The sequence below is a fragment of the Nilaparvata lugens genome, chromosome 1, assembly GCF_014356525.2.
Source record: "Nilaparvata lugens isolate BPH chromosome 1, ASM1435652v1, whole genome shotgun sequence".
Taxonomy (NCBI): domain Eukaryota; kingdom Metazoa; phylum Arthropoda; class Insecta; order Hemiptera; family Delphacidae; genus Nilaparvata; species Nilaparvata lugens.
This window is the reverse complement of record NC_052504.1, coordinates 76026024-76042608: the sequence shown is the minus strand read 5'-3', so window position 1 is coordinate 76042608 and position 16585 is coordinate 76026024. Positions and strand designations below refer to the sequence as shown.

The 16585-nt window shown below is 33.6% G+C and overlaps 1 protein-coding gene across 3 annotated transcripts in view; it reads right to left on the bottom strand.

Moving 5' to 3' along the window:
* LOC111043303 (biorientation of chromosomes in cell division protein 1-like 1) overlaps window positions 1-10521 on the bottom strand; it is a 32969-nt gene extending 22448 nt beyond the window's left edge. For all 3 annotated transcript variants that reach the window (XM_039443381.1, XM_039443393.1, XM_039443385.1), the window contains exons 1-3: window positions 9974-10521; window positions 9028-9152; window positions 6841-6992 (exon numbers count right to left, since the gene is read on the bottom strand). In XM_039443381.1, the coding sequence (XP_039299315.1) occupies window positions 6841-6992; window positions 9028-9152; window positions 9974-10105 (409 nt within the window). In that variant the 5' untranslated portion in view covers window positions 10106-10521. The remainder of the gene's footprint in view (window positions 1-6840; window positions 6993-9027; window positions 9153-9973) is intronic.
* Window positions 10522-16585: the final 6064 nt, after the last annotated feature.

Below are 16585 nucleotides of genomic sequence, written 5' to 3'. Positions count from 1 at the left end.
GTGAGTAATTGTTAAAATAACAGGTTTTTAACCAATGTTTTGCTCTTTCAGGGCTTATAACTCTCCAACAATAAAAAACTGATGCTTATTGTAGGTTTGTAGAGCATTGAATTATCTTTGAAATGATGTATTATTTTACTATTCCAAGTTTTCCTTCCATTGTTATAGCAGCTTCAATGTAGGGGAGAAATTTTCATTGCTTCATCAATTGATCGTTTGACAATGACATTTGAAGGGGGTATCTGTGACAAAATTTTTACTTTGCAGCTTGATTTAGACTAGTTAGTAGGTGAACATAGCAAAAGTGCGCATCTTTATCCCCTCTGTGGAAGGTGTGGAACCGCTAAGTTGACACTTGTTGCAGCAATGAAAATTTCACCCCCTACATTGAAGCTGCTATAACAATGAAAGGAAAAGTTGGAATAGTGAAATAATAAATCATTTCGAAGATAATTCAATGCTCTACAAACCTACAATGAGCATCAGTTTTTTATTGTGGGAGAGTTATAAGCCCTGAAAGAGCAAAAAATTGGATAAAAACCTGTTATTTTAACAATTACTCACCTTTAAGAGCGAATATCTCGGGAACTGTTGGGAATATCACAAAATTCCACTGAACAAAAAGTGTAGAACATTTATCAAGCTTCATTTTCGAATAGTTGGTTATGTCGGTTGAACGCATTGTAGCTTATAATATAAAACCTTATCCTTATACCTATTAAATGATCGCTAGTCTGACTAAACTATTGTGAGCTTGCATTTTTACTGTAAAATCCATCAATATGTCTCAGTCGTCAATTGCAATGAAAAATAATTTCAATTTTGTTTCAACTTCATATTTTCTTTGCAGATTTTGCGATCCCAGAACCAATTTTCATTTTAATTAAATAATTAAAACAAATTTATTAAATTTGTGATTCAAAGTTTACGAAAAGTCAAAAGCTCAACGAAACACAGCTTTATCCAAGTGATTGCATGGCCTAATTGGTAGCACGCGTGACTGATGAACGAAAGGTTGCGGGTTCGAGACCGATCCAACCCCTTTTTTTGCTGACAATTTTTAACTCAGATGTAAATTATCCACGTATTTTCGACAAAAGAATAAATTATTATTCTATTTTTCGATGCTTCCTGTACATAAGGAGATTGCATTTTACAATAAAAAATCTTCCCCGGTGCAAAGCATGGGTTACCTGCTAATTATAAATAATTAAATTTAAGATTATAAAAATAATGATAAGCTATATAATAATTCTTTGAAGATTCTAGCAACTGCAAGTTTTGAACACAGAACATATAGCCCCGTCAATAAAGTCATTAACGCGCAAAAAATTAGGGGAAAGCTGGATTTTTACAGGATGTTAGTATACATAGTACTTGTACATACGGTAGCCTGGAACCGGAGAGTCCCCATCGTTACACCTCTTGCTTATTTCATAAAATTATCACCTTACTAGCAGAAACCCGTGCTCCGCAACGATCTATTTTAAGACTTGACAAACTGAAAACTTGACGTAATGTAATTTTGAAGAATTGAAAATAGGCCTATAACTATACTTGGTTAATTAAGAATCTACATGCAAAATTGCAAGTTAGTTTCAGTCCAATAGCTTAGACGTGATGATGCGTCAAACATAATTTTCCTATCCCGTACGTGTATAAGCCAGCTCTTTACTTTATTATAGATATAGTTAACGACTGCGAGAGATAGGACTGTGGAACAGAATAGTGGTGAAACTATGATAGCGCCAGAAGTGTCTCAAACACAATAGTAGGTTATTATACTACATGAAATTTTTGAAAATGATTTGAAAAAAAATGTTAAAACAACAGAACTGAAAATTGTCAACCTTATCATTCTACCTCCATTTGGAGAGAATTTTGTTTGAGCCGAATGTAAATCTATATACATAAAAATGAATGTCTGTGTGTTTGTATGTTTGTTTGTTCCCTATAGACTTGGAAAACTACTTGACATAACAACATGAAACTTTGGGAATAATTATGTTGTGTGAATATTGGGGATGGTTTCTGGAGATAAATTTTAATAGGGGGGATAATAATAATTATTTATTAATCCATTTTACAGACCTATGTTTTTGAAATTGTCGACAGAGCGGCTACCGAAGAACGGAAAGATGATCATGATTCAAGATCATAATTATTGTGATAATTGACCGAGCGAAGTGAGGTCTAAGATTCAAGTCGACGGTTTAGCATTTCTCTTAATGTTTAAATATTTATATGTTTCGCATTTACGGCGAAACGCGGTAATAGATTTTCATGAAATTTGACAGGTATGTTCCTTTTTAAATTGTGCGTCGACGTATATACAAGGTTTTTGGAAATTTTGCATTTCAAGGATAATATTAAAGGAAAAAGGAGCCTCCTTCATACGCCAATATTAGAGTAAAAATCAGACTATAGAATTATTCATCATAAATCAGCTGTAGAGTTGACTATAAATTGCATTTCATGACGCATGCAATTCAATATCTCAATGTAACTTGATAAAAAATCAGCAGCTGTGTAGACTATAAAAGGCATGACTCATTGAAAGCAATTTTTATGCACTATTAAAATAATAGGATGCAAAGAACTTAAAACAGCTTGTCTGGGCGCCTCGATGTCTTCTGGTTTTCTCGCGCTAAATTCCGGAAAGCGAAATAATATGATAATTAAATCTTGTGTAAGCATGATCTGATCAAATAAATAGTTGTTGTATCAGTGCATATATGGTTTGGGACGTCGTTCAGTTAAGTTTTAGAATTTTGAATTCCAAATTATTTTGCAAATTTATTTTTACTTTTTCCATAAGTATTTGAAATCTTTGTATTTTTCATTTTTGAATTAAGTGGTATTTTTGTTGTCCGTATTATTTATTATTGAATAACTTCGTATTATTTTTTTCATTATTTCTCTTTTTTCATTTGTATCTGTACAATTTTTATTGTTAAGGAGACATATTTAGGGAAACCCGTTGTCTCCATTGTGAATAAATAAATAAAATAATGAACTATTTATTGCGTGCAATAACACACATGCAATTAATGACTAAAATAACATAATATTGTCTCTCGAACTTTCTCTGCTTTGAACTTGGGCTGTCCTGTTGCCAGTATGTCTTGAAGGAGATTAGCTTTTGATGTTAGCATTTTTTATACACCAACCCCAACAGCCATTAGCCGTTTTTACACCGATATGTCGCCGACACGACATACAGACAGGATTTACTCTGATGGAAAGTATAAGAGGAGGCTGCGGTTTATAACTGCGCGAGGTCTACTGTTCACAGAACTACTAGTATGATTGAACATCAATCTGAAGTTACCAGCTGTATAATAATCACGTTACCCTGTGATAAATTATGTACTGGTATTAAAACGGTAGGCCTAGTTTGGAGTTGAAGTTAGTGTAGTTGATTGGTACCAGCTGTAGATAATCGTTTCTTAGAAGACCTATACCAATAATTATCACTTCCCTATCATTGAAAATCTGGAAAATGTTGGAAAAAATATTCATCTCATGAAAGATAGTTGTTCATATTGCATCCATCAATTACTGAAGAATGAAAGAATAATTTAAAAAAATTGAATTTAGCTTAGCTTGTATTCATCCTAAAATGGAAGATGGAAAGAATATGGAATTCTGTATGATTCATCGTACATCGCATATTTCCTGAACCATCTATTGACAATCAACAACTATGAAAACATTGAATTCATTTCTGAAACACTGATTTAACCTATCTATTTTTTTTAATTCAACTCTTTACTGATAGATATTACTACCAATTGATTGAGTAGAATATGTTATCGGAATAATGAATGCTGCATGACTAAGCACATAGGAAGTCCGTATTGAGATGTAAATAAAAATATTGATTGTCAGATGAATTTCATGATTCACCAAATAAAGTCAAGTGTGACATGAGATACATTGACCTTTTGGCGGTACGAAGTTTGCCGGGTTGGCTAGTTGTAAATGAAGCTTTATTACTAATAATCAACGCTGAAAAAAGACAGGCTCAATAACCGGGAATACTATAAATTCTATGAGGGACCAGTAAGCCATTAATTCTGAGTAGTTCAATCACTTCCACTATGGACACTGGATACATTATGGACAATCAATGAATCAATACGTTTTAGTAATTCAATTCAAAAATATGTATGAAATTTATTAGCTACAGAATAAAAAAACTTTTGATTGCAGTGACCCCGACTACTACAATATGAATAACCATTTGGATCAAATATAAGGAATTACTCACATCTATCATCAACTCGTACTTTTCATTTACAAAATATTAACAAAAAATATATATAAGTTATATTGAATGAACTCACGGCTAAGGTTTGCCTTTTTCTGGCCGTGCTACAAATAAAATGTATACCTACATTTAATGTAGGTATATGTTCGACATTTTCTTTTGTAATCTTGTTGTCTATTAAGAAAGTTTTCAATGTGATTTTTGATGGCAATAGAATTTGAATTTGAAAAAATAATTATCAACAAACTCCTAACCAAAGAAAATCTCTGTGCTCTGTTCTAATCGGAATGTATGAGACTCCATATAAGCTGATAGAAGGCGCAAACCGAACTGGCCAAGAATACAACAGTGAAAACAAATGTGGCAAGCTCGCGCCACAGAATAGGTACTCGCGCTCTCAATTTACAAAAAATTAATTCGATCAGCTGATTGATAAGATTATTTTAAGCTTTCCAATGATTACAACATATGTTAGAATAACATGTGTCAATTATCTCAGTTTCATATGGCGTTCACCTTACCATGTTAATAACCTTACTTAATAGTATTCTTCTTTATCCTTTGAAATCCTTAGAGGCAAAATATCTCAAAATCCGTTCTTAGTGCGCGTCTAGCATGTTTGAAGAATATTTGTGCAAAGTCTGTAGGCCAATCAGTTTTAGCTGTAGTGTGATTTTACATTAAAATTTTCGAAAAAAAACCCTCTCCTGAACACCCCTGTGCTCCTGATCGGAATTTTTCTGCATAGATCTAATTATTTTTCGTAGCTGAACAAAAAAGTTCCTCATGACTTTGCTGTGGAATGAGCGGTTAAAAAAGCTCCCTCAGGGGGGCAAATTTCTGAAAATCCTCTCTCAATGGATGTTTTTAGGTTACCATAAACCATTGTGCGAAATATCAAGTTTTTAGGCTCAGTAGTTTGAGCTGTGGTGTGATTTCAGGCTGTCAGGGCTTAGCCTTTTATATATATATATATATATATATATATATATATATATATATATATATATATATAAATAATATATCTTAGACAAAATGTAAAATTATCTTATCTTCTCTCTCTATCAATCTATCTTCTTCTATAAATATATATATAGTCTAAGAACAAAATGTTATGCTTCCTTTTTTCGAGAAAAATGTTTCGTATGGAAATTCGTTTCAAGATTTTAAAAATGATCTATATAAGCGAAATGGCACTGATTCATTAATTCACTCACCCACCCACTCATTCATTAATAATCAACAGAACTAAAAATCTACTGGACCAAGTTCAAATTTGGCAGGTTTGTTCAGTTGGCCATCTAAAGGCGAAATAAGAATGGATTTGAATGCAGGCTCAGCAAAGTATAAAAATTTTGTATTGGAAGTTATGTTCCGCCTTAAGTTAAGACGCCTAAGTTCCGCCAAAGATCGGCGATTTTTGAGCGTTTTCCACGCTTTCTCGAGATCTAACTGACAGATCATGTTAAGATTAGGTATAGTATTCAGCAAGGGTCTAGAAATTTCGACTTTAGAGAACTTCAGAGGAATTTAGAGGACTGCGTTTTCCTTGCGTTCCCTAGAGTTTTTTCTGCGTTTTCTCATATTTATAAAGAATAAATTGAGAGAAAATGGTAAAACTTGGTAAAGAAGTTCATCTAGATTCTGGAAATATTATCTTGAAAGGTCTGCAAAATTCCGCCAAAGATACGCCCAATATAAGCGCTTTTACAGCGTTTTTTAGATGGTATTTTTTCTCAAGTTTTTCATTGAGTTATCAAAGCATTTTCTACATTTCTCAAGCAAATTTATACTTGATAGGGTTAGATGCTGATATTTAACAAGTACTCCATATCATTTCTGTATAAAATCTTAAAGAACTATTGTACTGAAATACAATAATTCTCATAATATCCTAATCAAGTTTTCAATTGAGAAATAAAAGAATATTTATTAATTCTGATAAAACTAAAGATTTTTTCAACCCTGCACTACATAATTCAAAACTGGTGATTGAATCGAGCCTGAAAGTCTCTTTTGACTTTTTTACGGAAGGAAGAAAGCTCAAAAATGGAAAATGCTGATTCTATTTAAGGATGATCCAACAAGGGATCCTGGGGCGGAGCCCCCTGGCTAGACGGATAAAGCGAGCGAAGCGAGTATATTATAACTCAAACTTTGAGTTAGAATGGATAAAGTTTGTATGGATACCATAATTAATTTATTTCCACATAGCACATCATTAAAATCAATGCACCTAGAATACAATCCCTACCTAGATTGAAATGATCGAGAGAGAGAGTAAGGTTACCTTGAACTATTTCTCTCCCAAATTTTCAGTAATGACTGCTTTTTAATGGTGAGGCCACCTGACCGGCAATAAATTTGATAGCAGTGATTTAATCACATTATCTTATGATTCCTCCCATGTTCAAAAATAATTCATTGGTGAATATTGTTTAGCTGACGGCTGGCCAGCAAGTATATAGTGGTATCAAATAGTGTTACTTCGAGTATTAAATCTCCTTATAAGACCGATAAAGATACAAGATCTGAGTGTGTGTCATATGGTTTGAATGATGACTGACCTGGTCTATCAGAAGAATTTCTGTCACGATCCTTCTTCAATCCCAATCCTTCCAACACCACTTCTCTGACCTTCGGTAGGAAGACTTGTCCGATTTTCGGATTGACAACCTGATCGACAATCCTCTCAACTCCAACTTCCAAGAAGCCTCCACTAGAAAGCACCAACAAAGGATGAAATACAAGGTTCACTGAGTCGAATAGGTTATGCTTCTTCAAATTACGAAAATAGTAGATTCATTAGTAATATTATAAAATTACTCATGCAATTATGCTTAGTTGTAGTTCTTCAAAATATAAACAACCTGACTTACATTTGAAATTCAAGTATAATAAAGCTGAAGATTGTGATAGTAGATTCTATTAATTTAGTTCCACATAGCCTATGATGTGCTACCTTCTATATAATGGAATTCATTTGGATGAGGTTTCAAGATTCCAGATAAACAATGTGATGTTTTCGAGGTCAATCTACCGTTAAATTACCATTTGATAATGTGAAATAATTCTCCAACGTACAGCTGTTATACAGGTTGTCCGGAAAGTAATGCCAATGTTTTTTTACATGACTGTGCATTCTAGAGTGCTGCCCCGGTGGGAGATTTGTGGTGGGGGTTGTAAGGAGCAAGGGCGACTGCGCGCCAGTTGGCTTCGTGTTATCACAGGTGTTTCCGGGGGAAACGTTTTCGTGGCGCATCACAGTTCAAAATACTGCGCTTCCGCGAGCAAAGCATTGTGACGAGGATCCATACCTTTTAGGATATATATATTTTTTGAACAATGAAAATGGGTCGCACTTGAACACCCAAGACTTATCTTCAGTGATAACAGTTTTTCTAAGTCTGGGATCACATCACATTGCGTTGCTCGAGGGGACGGGCACTGCATTTTGAATTTTGACGTGTCACAAGAACGTCTCTCACGGAGTCACGGAAATGCCTGTGACAACTTTCCGGCAGCGCGAGGATAACTGGCGCGACGTCAGTCTCCCACCGTCGCAACACTCTGGAATGTACAATAGTGCCGAAAAATAGTTATTTGTATATCTAGAGTGAAAAGTACTGTTTTTTCTCCCTGAGGGAAAAGTTTGAAGCCCGAAGCAAAGCCGAGGGCAACAATTTTCCTGAGGGAGAAAAAACATTTTCCACTCGTGATGTACACAACATTTTTCCTCCACCTACATTTTTATAAAAACTACAAATAAAATAATTTTTAAAAACTTACGTGACTAGTAAAATGTGTTACAACATAACTTAAAAATTAAACAGCTGTCTTGTAATCACACAGTTCACCGCCGACAGCGCTATCTGTCGACAAAAGTTGTAACAACAATGGCCGTCGACTCGACTACAACATTATGATGAAGTTCCCGTTTCAAATTTGATTAGTTAATGAGGAATATTCGTTGGTTGGTATTTTGAATAACATAGAATATAAAGAATATACATTTTTATAGTAGGCTATATTGATATGAAGTTTGTAATAATTTTAGCATGAAACATATATATTTCATATATTGATCAAATGTCTGGTTGAGGTATTGTATTTAGTTGGTTTAATGACTACTCTATATGCTTTCTCATCTGAGCTTAGACCTTCAAACCTATTTCAAATGTAAGTTTTCAAAATAGAGATGCTTCCCATGTTATTTAAATGGTGTTAATTTTACGCTCTAGGAAGTTTTTCTGTTTTTTCCTAACGAGAGCGAATAAGTGACACTTTAGTATTATGTTTCAAGGAGTAAAGTAGGCTCTTTAGACAGTAGGTGGAGGAAAAAAAAATTTAGCTTACATAACTTTCTGGACAAAGCATGTAAAAAAGGAAAATGGAGTATGCAATTTTAGTATCATGTCTGATTCAATGAGCTTGTCTGATTGAGGCTCTGATCGATTTTATCATTTTACAAAGTAAAAAGTTGACTGCTGAACGTGAACGACACTGTCCACTGTCCAGCCTCATGTATTCATAGTAAAGGATGCATAGCAAATGTGTTACTCCTATCATCAACGACGGTTGTTATTTTTTAGTGGAGGCTATGTACATAATCGATTTAAGATTTTCCCACACAGCTCTTTTAGAAGTCGATATTACAGGGTAGTATAGACTATCAGCAAATATGTTGTCTTATTTGTCCATTTCAATATAATAAGTCAATGTATCAAAATTAGGCTACTCAATAAAATACTTACTTTTGAATATATTTCCTTAAATTCTCTCTCAGCTGATTTTTGTTGAGATCAGGTCTCCATTTGTAAGCAGAAAGATAGCCAGCAACAGATCCATCAACTCGCTGTCGTAGATTTTGATAAGCAGGCTGCAATAATTCACATATCAATTTGAGATTAGCTTGGAGAATAGATTAGATTTAAAGTATAGAAAATTTATAAGAGATAGAGAATAGAAACCAACTATTTTATTGTAACAAGTAACTAATTTCAGTAGTACAACAATTATTATCAATCTTGAATGAACTTTGTATTTTCAGTTTCTGGATCAATGCCCAAGCACCCCTGGATAGAACGCATTATGAAAATAAAAATAGGTACTCAATAATTATTTGAAATTATTCTATTTTTCAGCATTGGTTTTATTTAATGTAGTCTTTTAATTTAATGTGAAAAATATCAAGGTTTTGGATAAACCCAGGTTCCTGACGTATTGCATAAGAAAGCCAAAATGAGTGCTAGGGATAATTTATAGCTGCACATAACATATCGCAAGTGTCCAAAATCAAACGAGCCTATGTTAGATAAAAATTTAACCATAAATTATTTTCAAGGAAGGTGAATAAGACCTGTTGGCTTTATTTGGCTTGTTTTGTTTTGGTCACCATGAGAACCATAACATTGATCGAGATTGCTCTTCCAACAAGTTTAAAATACAATGTTACAAATAGTAAGGTAATTAAAACAAGTAAGCTCAACTCAAGTAAATAATTCCCATTAAAGTTGGGAATCATTCAACTTTTGTTAACTGTGATAATTAACATTATTACAAGGAAAAATTACATTATAGATTTAAAGGTTATATTATAATTCTTGACATCAAAAATCAAATATATAAAAAACCATGATTAAGTTTGGCAGTGACAATTTGATAATTATTCAAAAACAAGTTGAGAATATATCTATTTACCTTTGTATCAACGTCAGACAAACATTCTTTACGGAAGTTATCAAATATCCCTTGGGCTTTTAAATGACATACAATTTTTTCAACTAGGGTAGGATCCCCCGGGGGATATTTGTGATACAACTCAAAATCCATTTTAAAAGGATCTTCTAATAGTTTGAAATTAAATTACACAATAGACGGAAGAACATTTGAAATTCTTGAAATAGCCACAGAAGAAGCGCGTTTTACACCTTGCAACTTGCAAGAGGTTATCTCAACAAAACAAAAACAATAGTTTGGAAGATCAAATTTATGATTACTAATTTTTTTTATTACTAATTAATTCATGATGTGTCACTTAACTCTAAATCCTGATATAAGTAATTTGATAACTATTTAACATAATTATACCCAATATCTAGAATTTTACTGAATACTGCATGTTGAGATGTTAAATTATTCAATGAACAGAAACACAGAAGTCACTCACAACACAACTCACAAAACAGAAACAGGACAGAACCACAGAACAGAATCCGACAGAATCGACAAAAACACGACTTGACACTGACCAACGAGCTAAAAAATAGTAAACTATAGAGTGGCTGAGTTGCCGCTATTCCTGTTACGAATTGAACATGGGCAGCCATGACAGAGAGAGGCAAGAAGCAGCGGCAAATTTGAATGGCCCTTTTGATATAATGGAAACTTGCATAAAAGACAAGGTGCAAATCAGTTAAATTTAATAAATACTACATTGAATTTTCATTGAGAATTTTAAATATATGTATTACAGTTGTTATGCATCCATAAAATTAATTGTTTGAATTGCTTTACTTGAAGCCTTGGTAAAATTAATATAGCCCAAGTTAGTATTAATGCTGCTTAGCCGTACAAGTGCTCTACTGAGTTTAAATGCCATACCGTAACTACAAAATTATGATTTCCGAAATTGGAATATTTTTCATGCTATTTTGAGAAGGAATTTGAAAAAACTAGTTTATGAAGACGTTTCTTTGATACCAGCTTACAGTACTTATCTACATTATCTCTAAGTTCAAAACAAGAAGGCAAAGTATGATAGTCAAAAAAATAGCAAACTAAGGCCGGTATTAGACGGTAATATTTCTGTCATATGCAGATCATATGAAATAAGTTGTACAAAATCATATTTTCATGTTACCGTCTAATACTATTACTATCTAATACCGGCCTAACATGATCATATAATATAATAATATTATAGAACCGATGTCTATAGTTCATTCCAGTCAAGTTTGCAATACCATCATCATCATAAATATAATAATTAGTCAAAGAAATCAATTTAATTCACAAAAACACACCTATTCCTGCAGTGGCAGACTGGCAATAGAGGCTCTTCTTGCCTCTCTCTGTCATGTCTGCCCTTAGTTCGCCGTGTAACACATTGAGAGCGCTGAAAGCACACCAACAGCCGCTCTATGGTTTAAAGCCTTGTACACACGTCCGTACAGATTCGCGCGAACAACTGTATGCACACCTGCCTCGGCATTCACTGTACGTCCTTGTGGACGAGTTCCACGTATGCCTCGGCATTCAAAAAGCTATCTGATTTGCAGACGACACGAAGACATGGTAGATGTAGATTTTCCACAACATGACAACAATGGCGTCATTCCATCATTGAAGATAGTTATCACAAATTGCAGCAGTATCATTTTATTTCATGACTTATATAATAAAATCAAAAATAAAACTTGACAAACGATGTTGGTGGGTTGAACGATTGTAGGTTGAAGTAAGGAAATAAATTGCTACATGACATAATCCTAATCAAAGCACTTAACACTGTCTCACAAAATTGACAGTCTTCTTTAAGGGGCATGTCTAGGAAGGCTGTTCAAAAAGTGTAGTACTAGGTAAATTTAACTGATGAGATGGGGAGCGGAGTGAAAAAGCATGCTGGCCCACAAACATCGGTCTTCATAGCTCTACTCTCTCTCAATCGATGCGCTCTCTCACACATCAGTCTTCTCTTTCTAGAGAAAGAAGTTCATTACTTCAGTAGCACCACTATCACAATTGACACGCGCACTCACTCTCACATCAGTCTTCTCTTCCTAGAAAAGTCCATTATTATTATTATTATTATACACTGCATTGTCTACTCATTCTGCGGCTGTTCTAACATGACTGATCTGCTTTTGAGTAGCCTGGCTATAGATTGTATTCTATTGCTTCAACAGTGTTATCAAAGAACACTTCATTTGACTAATTCTTCTAAATCGACATACAAGTTCATTAATATATGAGTGCACTATCCATATATATAAAAGCGAAATGGCACTCACTGACTGACTTACTCACTCACTCACTCACTCGCAGAACTAAAAATCTACCGGACCAAAAACGTTCAAATTTGGTAGGTATGTTCAGTTGGCCCTTTAGAGGCTCACTAAGAAATCTATTGGCGATATTTTAACTCTAAGGGTGGTTTTTAAGGGTTTAAAGTTCGAATTTTAGCATGTATATTCTTCTTATTCCAATATCTTAAAATTATAATTGAAATGTCCATACCATATGTTAATATAGAACTATAATCTAGAGAGAGTACCTCTTCGAAACAGTTCTGTGGGTAGATGACACAAGCTGATTTGTAAACTTTTCAGGAGAGCAATTTGAAAGTTTGGCATAGCTGCAAAAATTATCTATCATATTTTTTCTTACCCATTTTACACTAATATAATCAGCTGATCATTGACTATTTGAATATAAAATATCAAGGAATAAAACATTTATTTAATTGAGGATTGAATTTATTTAATTGAGGATTTTTGCTAGTGATGTCAGAGATATCATGTTTTGCCATCTGCCAAATGTTTCAAATCACAATGTAACAGTATAGGAAATATCTTAAAAATCGATTATTTAGAAATTTGAATATATTTTTCAACAATTAATTGATATTATTTACAAGTATTGATCAAGTTAAACAAACTTGAACTGTTTGCAAAGTTGTATGGGTTATGTAGTTCTCAATAGAGGTTATTGATTTTCAGATTTTATAATAGCCTACCAGTACATACACTTATCAAATTTTGCCATCTTTTGATAATTGGATTATAATACAAACCGGTAGAAGAGTGTTGAGATATATGTACTTATCAATATTTGTCAACTTGGGGTTTGGAAGAAAATGCTCTATCAGGCTTGAGCAAGGCCTATATCTCAGCTATTTAAAGAGATACAACATATTTAGTTACTAGCAGGTAACCCGTGCTTCGCAAGGGTCTTTCTTAAAACTTGACGTAATGAAATCTAGAAGAATTCAAAATAGGCCTATGTACAGTGAGTCAGTCATTCTATCAGGGCTCGAATAATTTTGAAATTTTAATTAAATAAAACTGGAAGAATATAATTTCTTTATCTAAATAACAACACCTTCATTGAAAGACCTGCATGCGTTTTCATATTGCCGATACAGCATTGATGAAACTGTAGACGTTTATTTAGCATTTGTCTCAAGAATTGTTCTAGCTGAAAATTTAATAATCCATGCCACGTGTAGGCCTAAACATTGCATCAGGAAAACGAAGTTTCAAAACTATGTTTTTCAGGTAGAAAGCAATATAGAAAGAGATGTACCTTTTTTAATTTCGACCATATGATTTGGTGATTTTTTAATGAAATCGAATGTACCATTAATGAAATTTAAACATTAATTCTGAAAAATCTAAAAAGAAAATTAAAATTTGGGCTTCCAGGTGCACGAGATTGATACTTTTAGAATCTATGTGCAAAATTTGGAAATCTAAATCATTCCCGTTTTTCCGGTATGCAATCCACAAGTTGACATGTTTTGATGCGAACAAACGAACACATGAACAAACACAACCCTACTCTCTCTTATTATATAGATAGTACCATCTTATAGATCTAATTTTTCTGAACACAACCATATGCATAACTCAATATGTTCAAAAATGTGACTTATCAACTTGTGTCATCTACCCACAGAGTTGTTCTGGTAACTAAATTAAAAATTTTGTCACATTTGGCATTAAGTTGAGTTGACTTTGTTAGGTTGGCACCAAGTTTAAGATTGAAATGCATTTATCCAGGACCTCCTAAATACCAATTTATCCAGTACCTCCTAAATACCTATTTAGGAGGTCCTGATTTATCGCGGAAAAATTGATTAGGTACTGCTACTTCAATCAGAGCTATTCCTGGGAATATTATATTACTACTAGCCGTCAGGCTCGCTTCGCTCGCCATATCCGTCTAGCCCTGGACCCCCGACTGGATTGTCCAAGAATGAGATCAGCAGGCTCGCTTCGCTTGCCTGCATTTTTCATTTGAGCATTTTTATCATATGTTACGACGATCCAGTCGGGGGTACAGACTAAATGTCTGGCTAAACGGATATGGCGAGCGAAGCGAGCCTGACGACCAGTATTATATAGATACAGTAAGTGCTGAAGGCTGTTAATAAAATGGTTCATGCATAGACAAATAAAAATCATGATTCTTCATTCTTGAGATTTAAATATATTTATTTTGATTCTAGATAGGAATTAATTTTTCCAGTAATAATATTGTTTGGAGTACATGATCAAATATTTCAATGTATTTATGTATATTATCAGGGAAAATCACAAACAAAAAATGATTCCAATAATATAATAAATCAAATCAAATTGGTTTTTATTATCCATGATAACATGAAACAGCTGTTATATAGCTAAGGTGAACGTTATATTTTCGAGCTCAAAATTTAAGTGGTTTTATTCTCTATTTTGTGAATTTAACGTTTTTTTTACAAAAGTTTTACTATCAATCTATCAAAATTTAAAATTGTTTGTTTTATTCTAATCTATACTCTCAGATTGTGATTTGGTGTAGAAAATTGAAATGGACATAACCTATGTATAATATTTGCACAATTTGAAACTGAATTAGGAAATTGAAAAAGTTTTGGGCAATAGCCTGTTTTTTCTTTCCCGATCATTATATTGTTTGTGGTAATCTAATAAATAAATAAATAATTAACAGGGCACAAAAATTCAAATCATACAACAACGCTAAATATTATAACGCTACAATGATTCATAAGCATAGTTTTATTCAGAAGCAAAGTACTTGTGACTGTATTAGCACGATTCAGAACTGGGCTAATATACGGTAGCAAATATTACGAGAAGTACCTAATTCCTGATTCACCAAAACAAGTGCAGATCACCATGTACAACGGCCTGTAAACAACTGAACAATGGACAGTTGATAACTGTCTATTTTTCTATTTTATAAACAATCGAATTCATTTCTGGTCAATTATGAATTTAATAGAATCTACCGCGCAGGCGCCAGCAGGCGCCTAAACCCAAAAAATTATGATTCATATAAGCATAATTTTATTCAGAAGCAAAGTATTTGTGATTCTGCACGATTCAGAAAACATTCCAAAGAAGATCGTCAGTCGTTACAATATTGACCCTATTGGAAACCCCCCCTCACTACAATGACAAGGACGCAGTCTGCGCAATCTCCCCCCCCCCAACGTTACCACTCCTGGACAATGACAATGTACAGTGTCATACTGTACATTAGTTTTTGCATTTCACCTTTCTTCCAATTGAATACTTGTACCCTATTACTACTTCAAAGAAAGTAAATGTAAATGAAAAAAAGTGAACAGAGAATTGGCTTATCTTGGAAATCTTGCAGTATACTAAAAGTATTTTTTTATTGCAGAAATTTTCGTTGAAGCATGAACTATTATTCATTCATATTATCCAATAACTTACTTTTTCTCGAGAATTTAGGAATGATTGGTTGTTTTCTAATTACAGTATAAGAAAAAACATGTAAAACTTGATCTCTCCAAAACTAAATTTTTCCCGGGTAGTATCATGTAAAGTTCTTGGGTTGAATTTGAATTGCCATGCATGGCCCAACATGGATAATAAAGAATTCGATGAGAGAAGAATGAACCATGTCTCCAAAATAGCTGTACAAATAGAATATAGTACAGATTTCATGTGATATTGAAATGAAATGGGAATAAATAATAATATGGATGTCAAACTACTGTATAAGCATATAGAATAATAGAGCATATTATATGAATATAGTATATAACATAAAACACAATAGCGCAGACAAGAAGACGGGCAATATCTCATTGAACAAAAACAATCAATTGTTTCGACAACCGAAAACCAGTTTTCCGGTTCTCCGGTGTGAGTGTGTGTACTCACAATCATAGCAGTTGGGACTGTGTTAGTGAGTTCGACCACACTTTTTCGAAAGGCTAGTAGGGAATTGAAGCTTTCTCGATATAGAGTTCTTTGCAGGTACTTCGTTCTAGCGTGTTTCGGACGCTATTTTCCAACCGATAATCATGAAAATGGTACCAAATTGTTCAGAAAGATTTGGACATCTGGCGCCGTACCGCCAAATTTTGATATCACTTATCAATTTTTTCCTATTGAACGTCAAACTTTGCCAAATTTTCTCCAAGTTCATCGAATTTTAAAGTCATTTTATAGTTGGAAAATTGGAATTTGGCGGTACGGCGCCAGATGTCCAAATCTTTCTGAACAATTTGGTACCATGAGATTTCATTGGTCCGCTTTTGTTGAGTCCAGA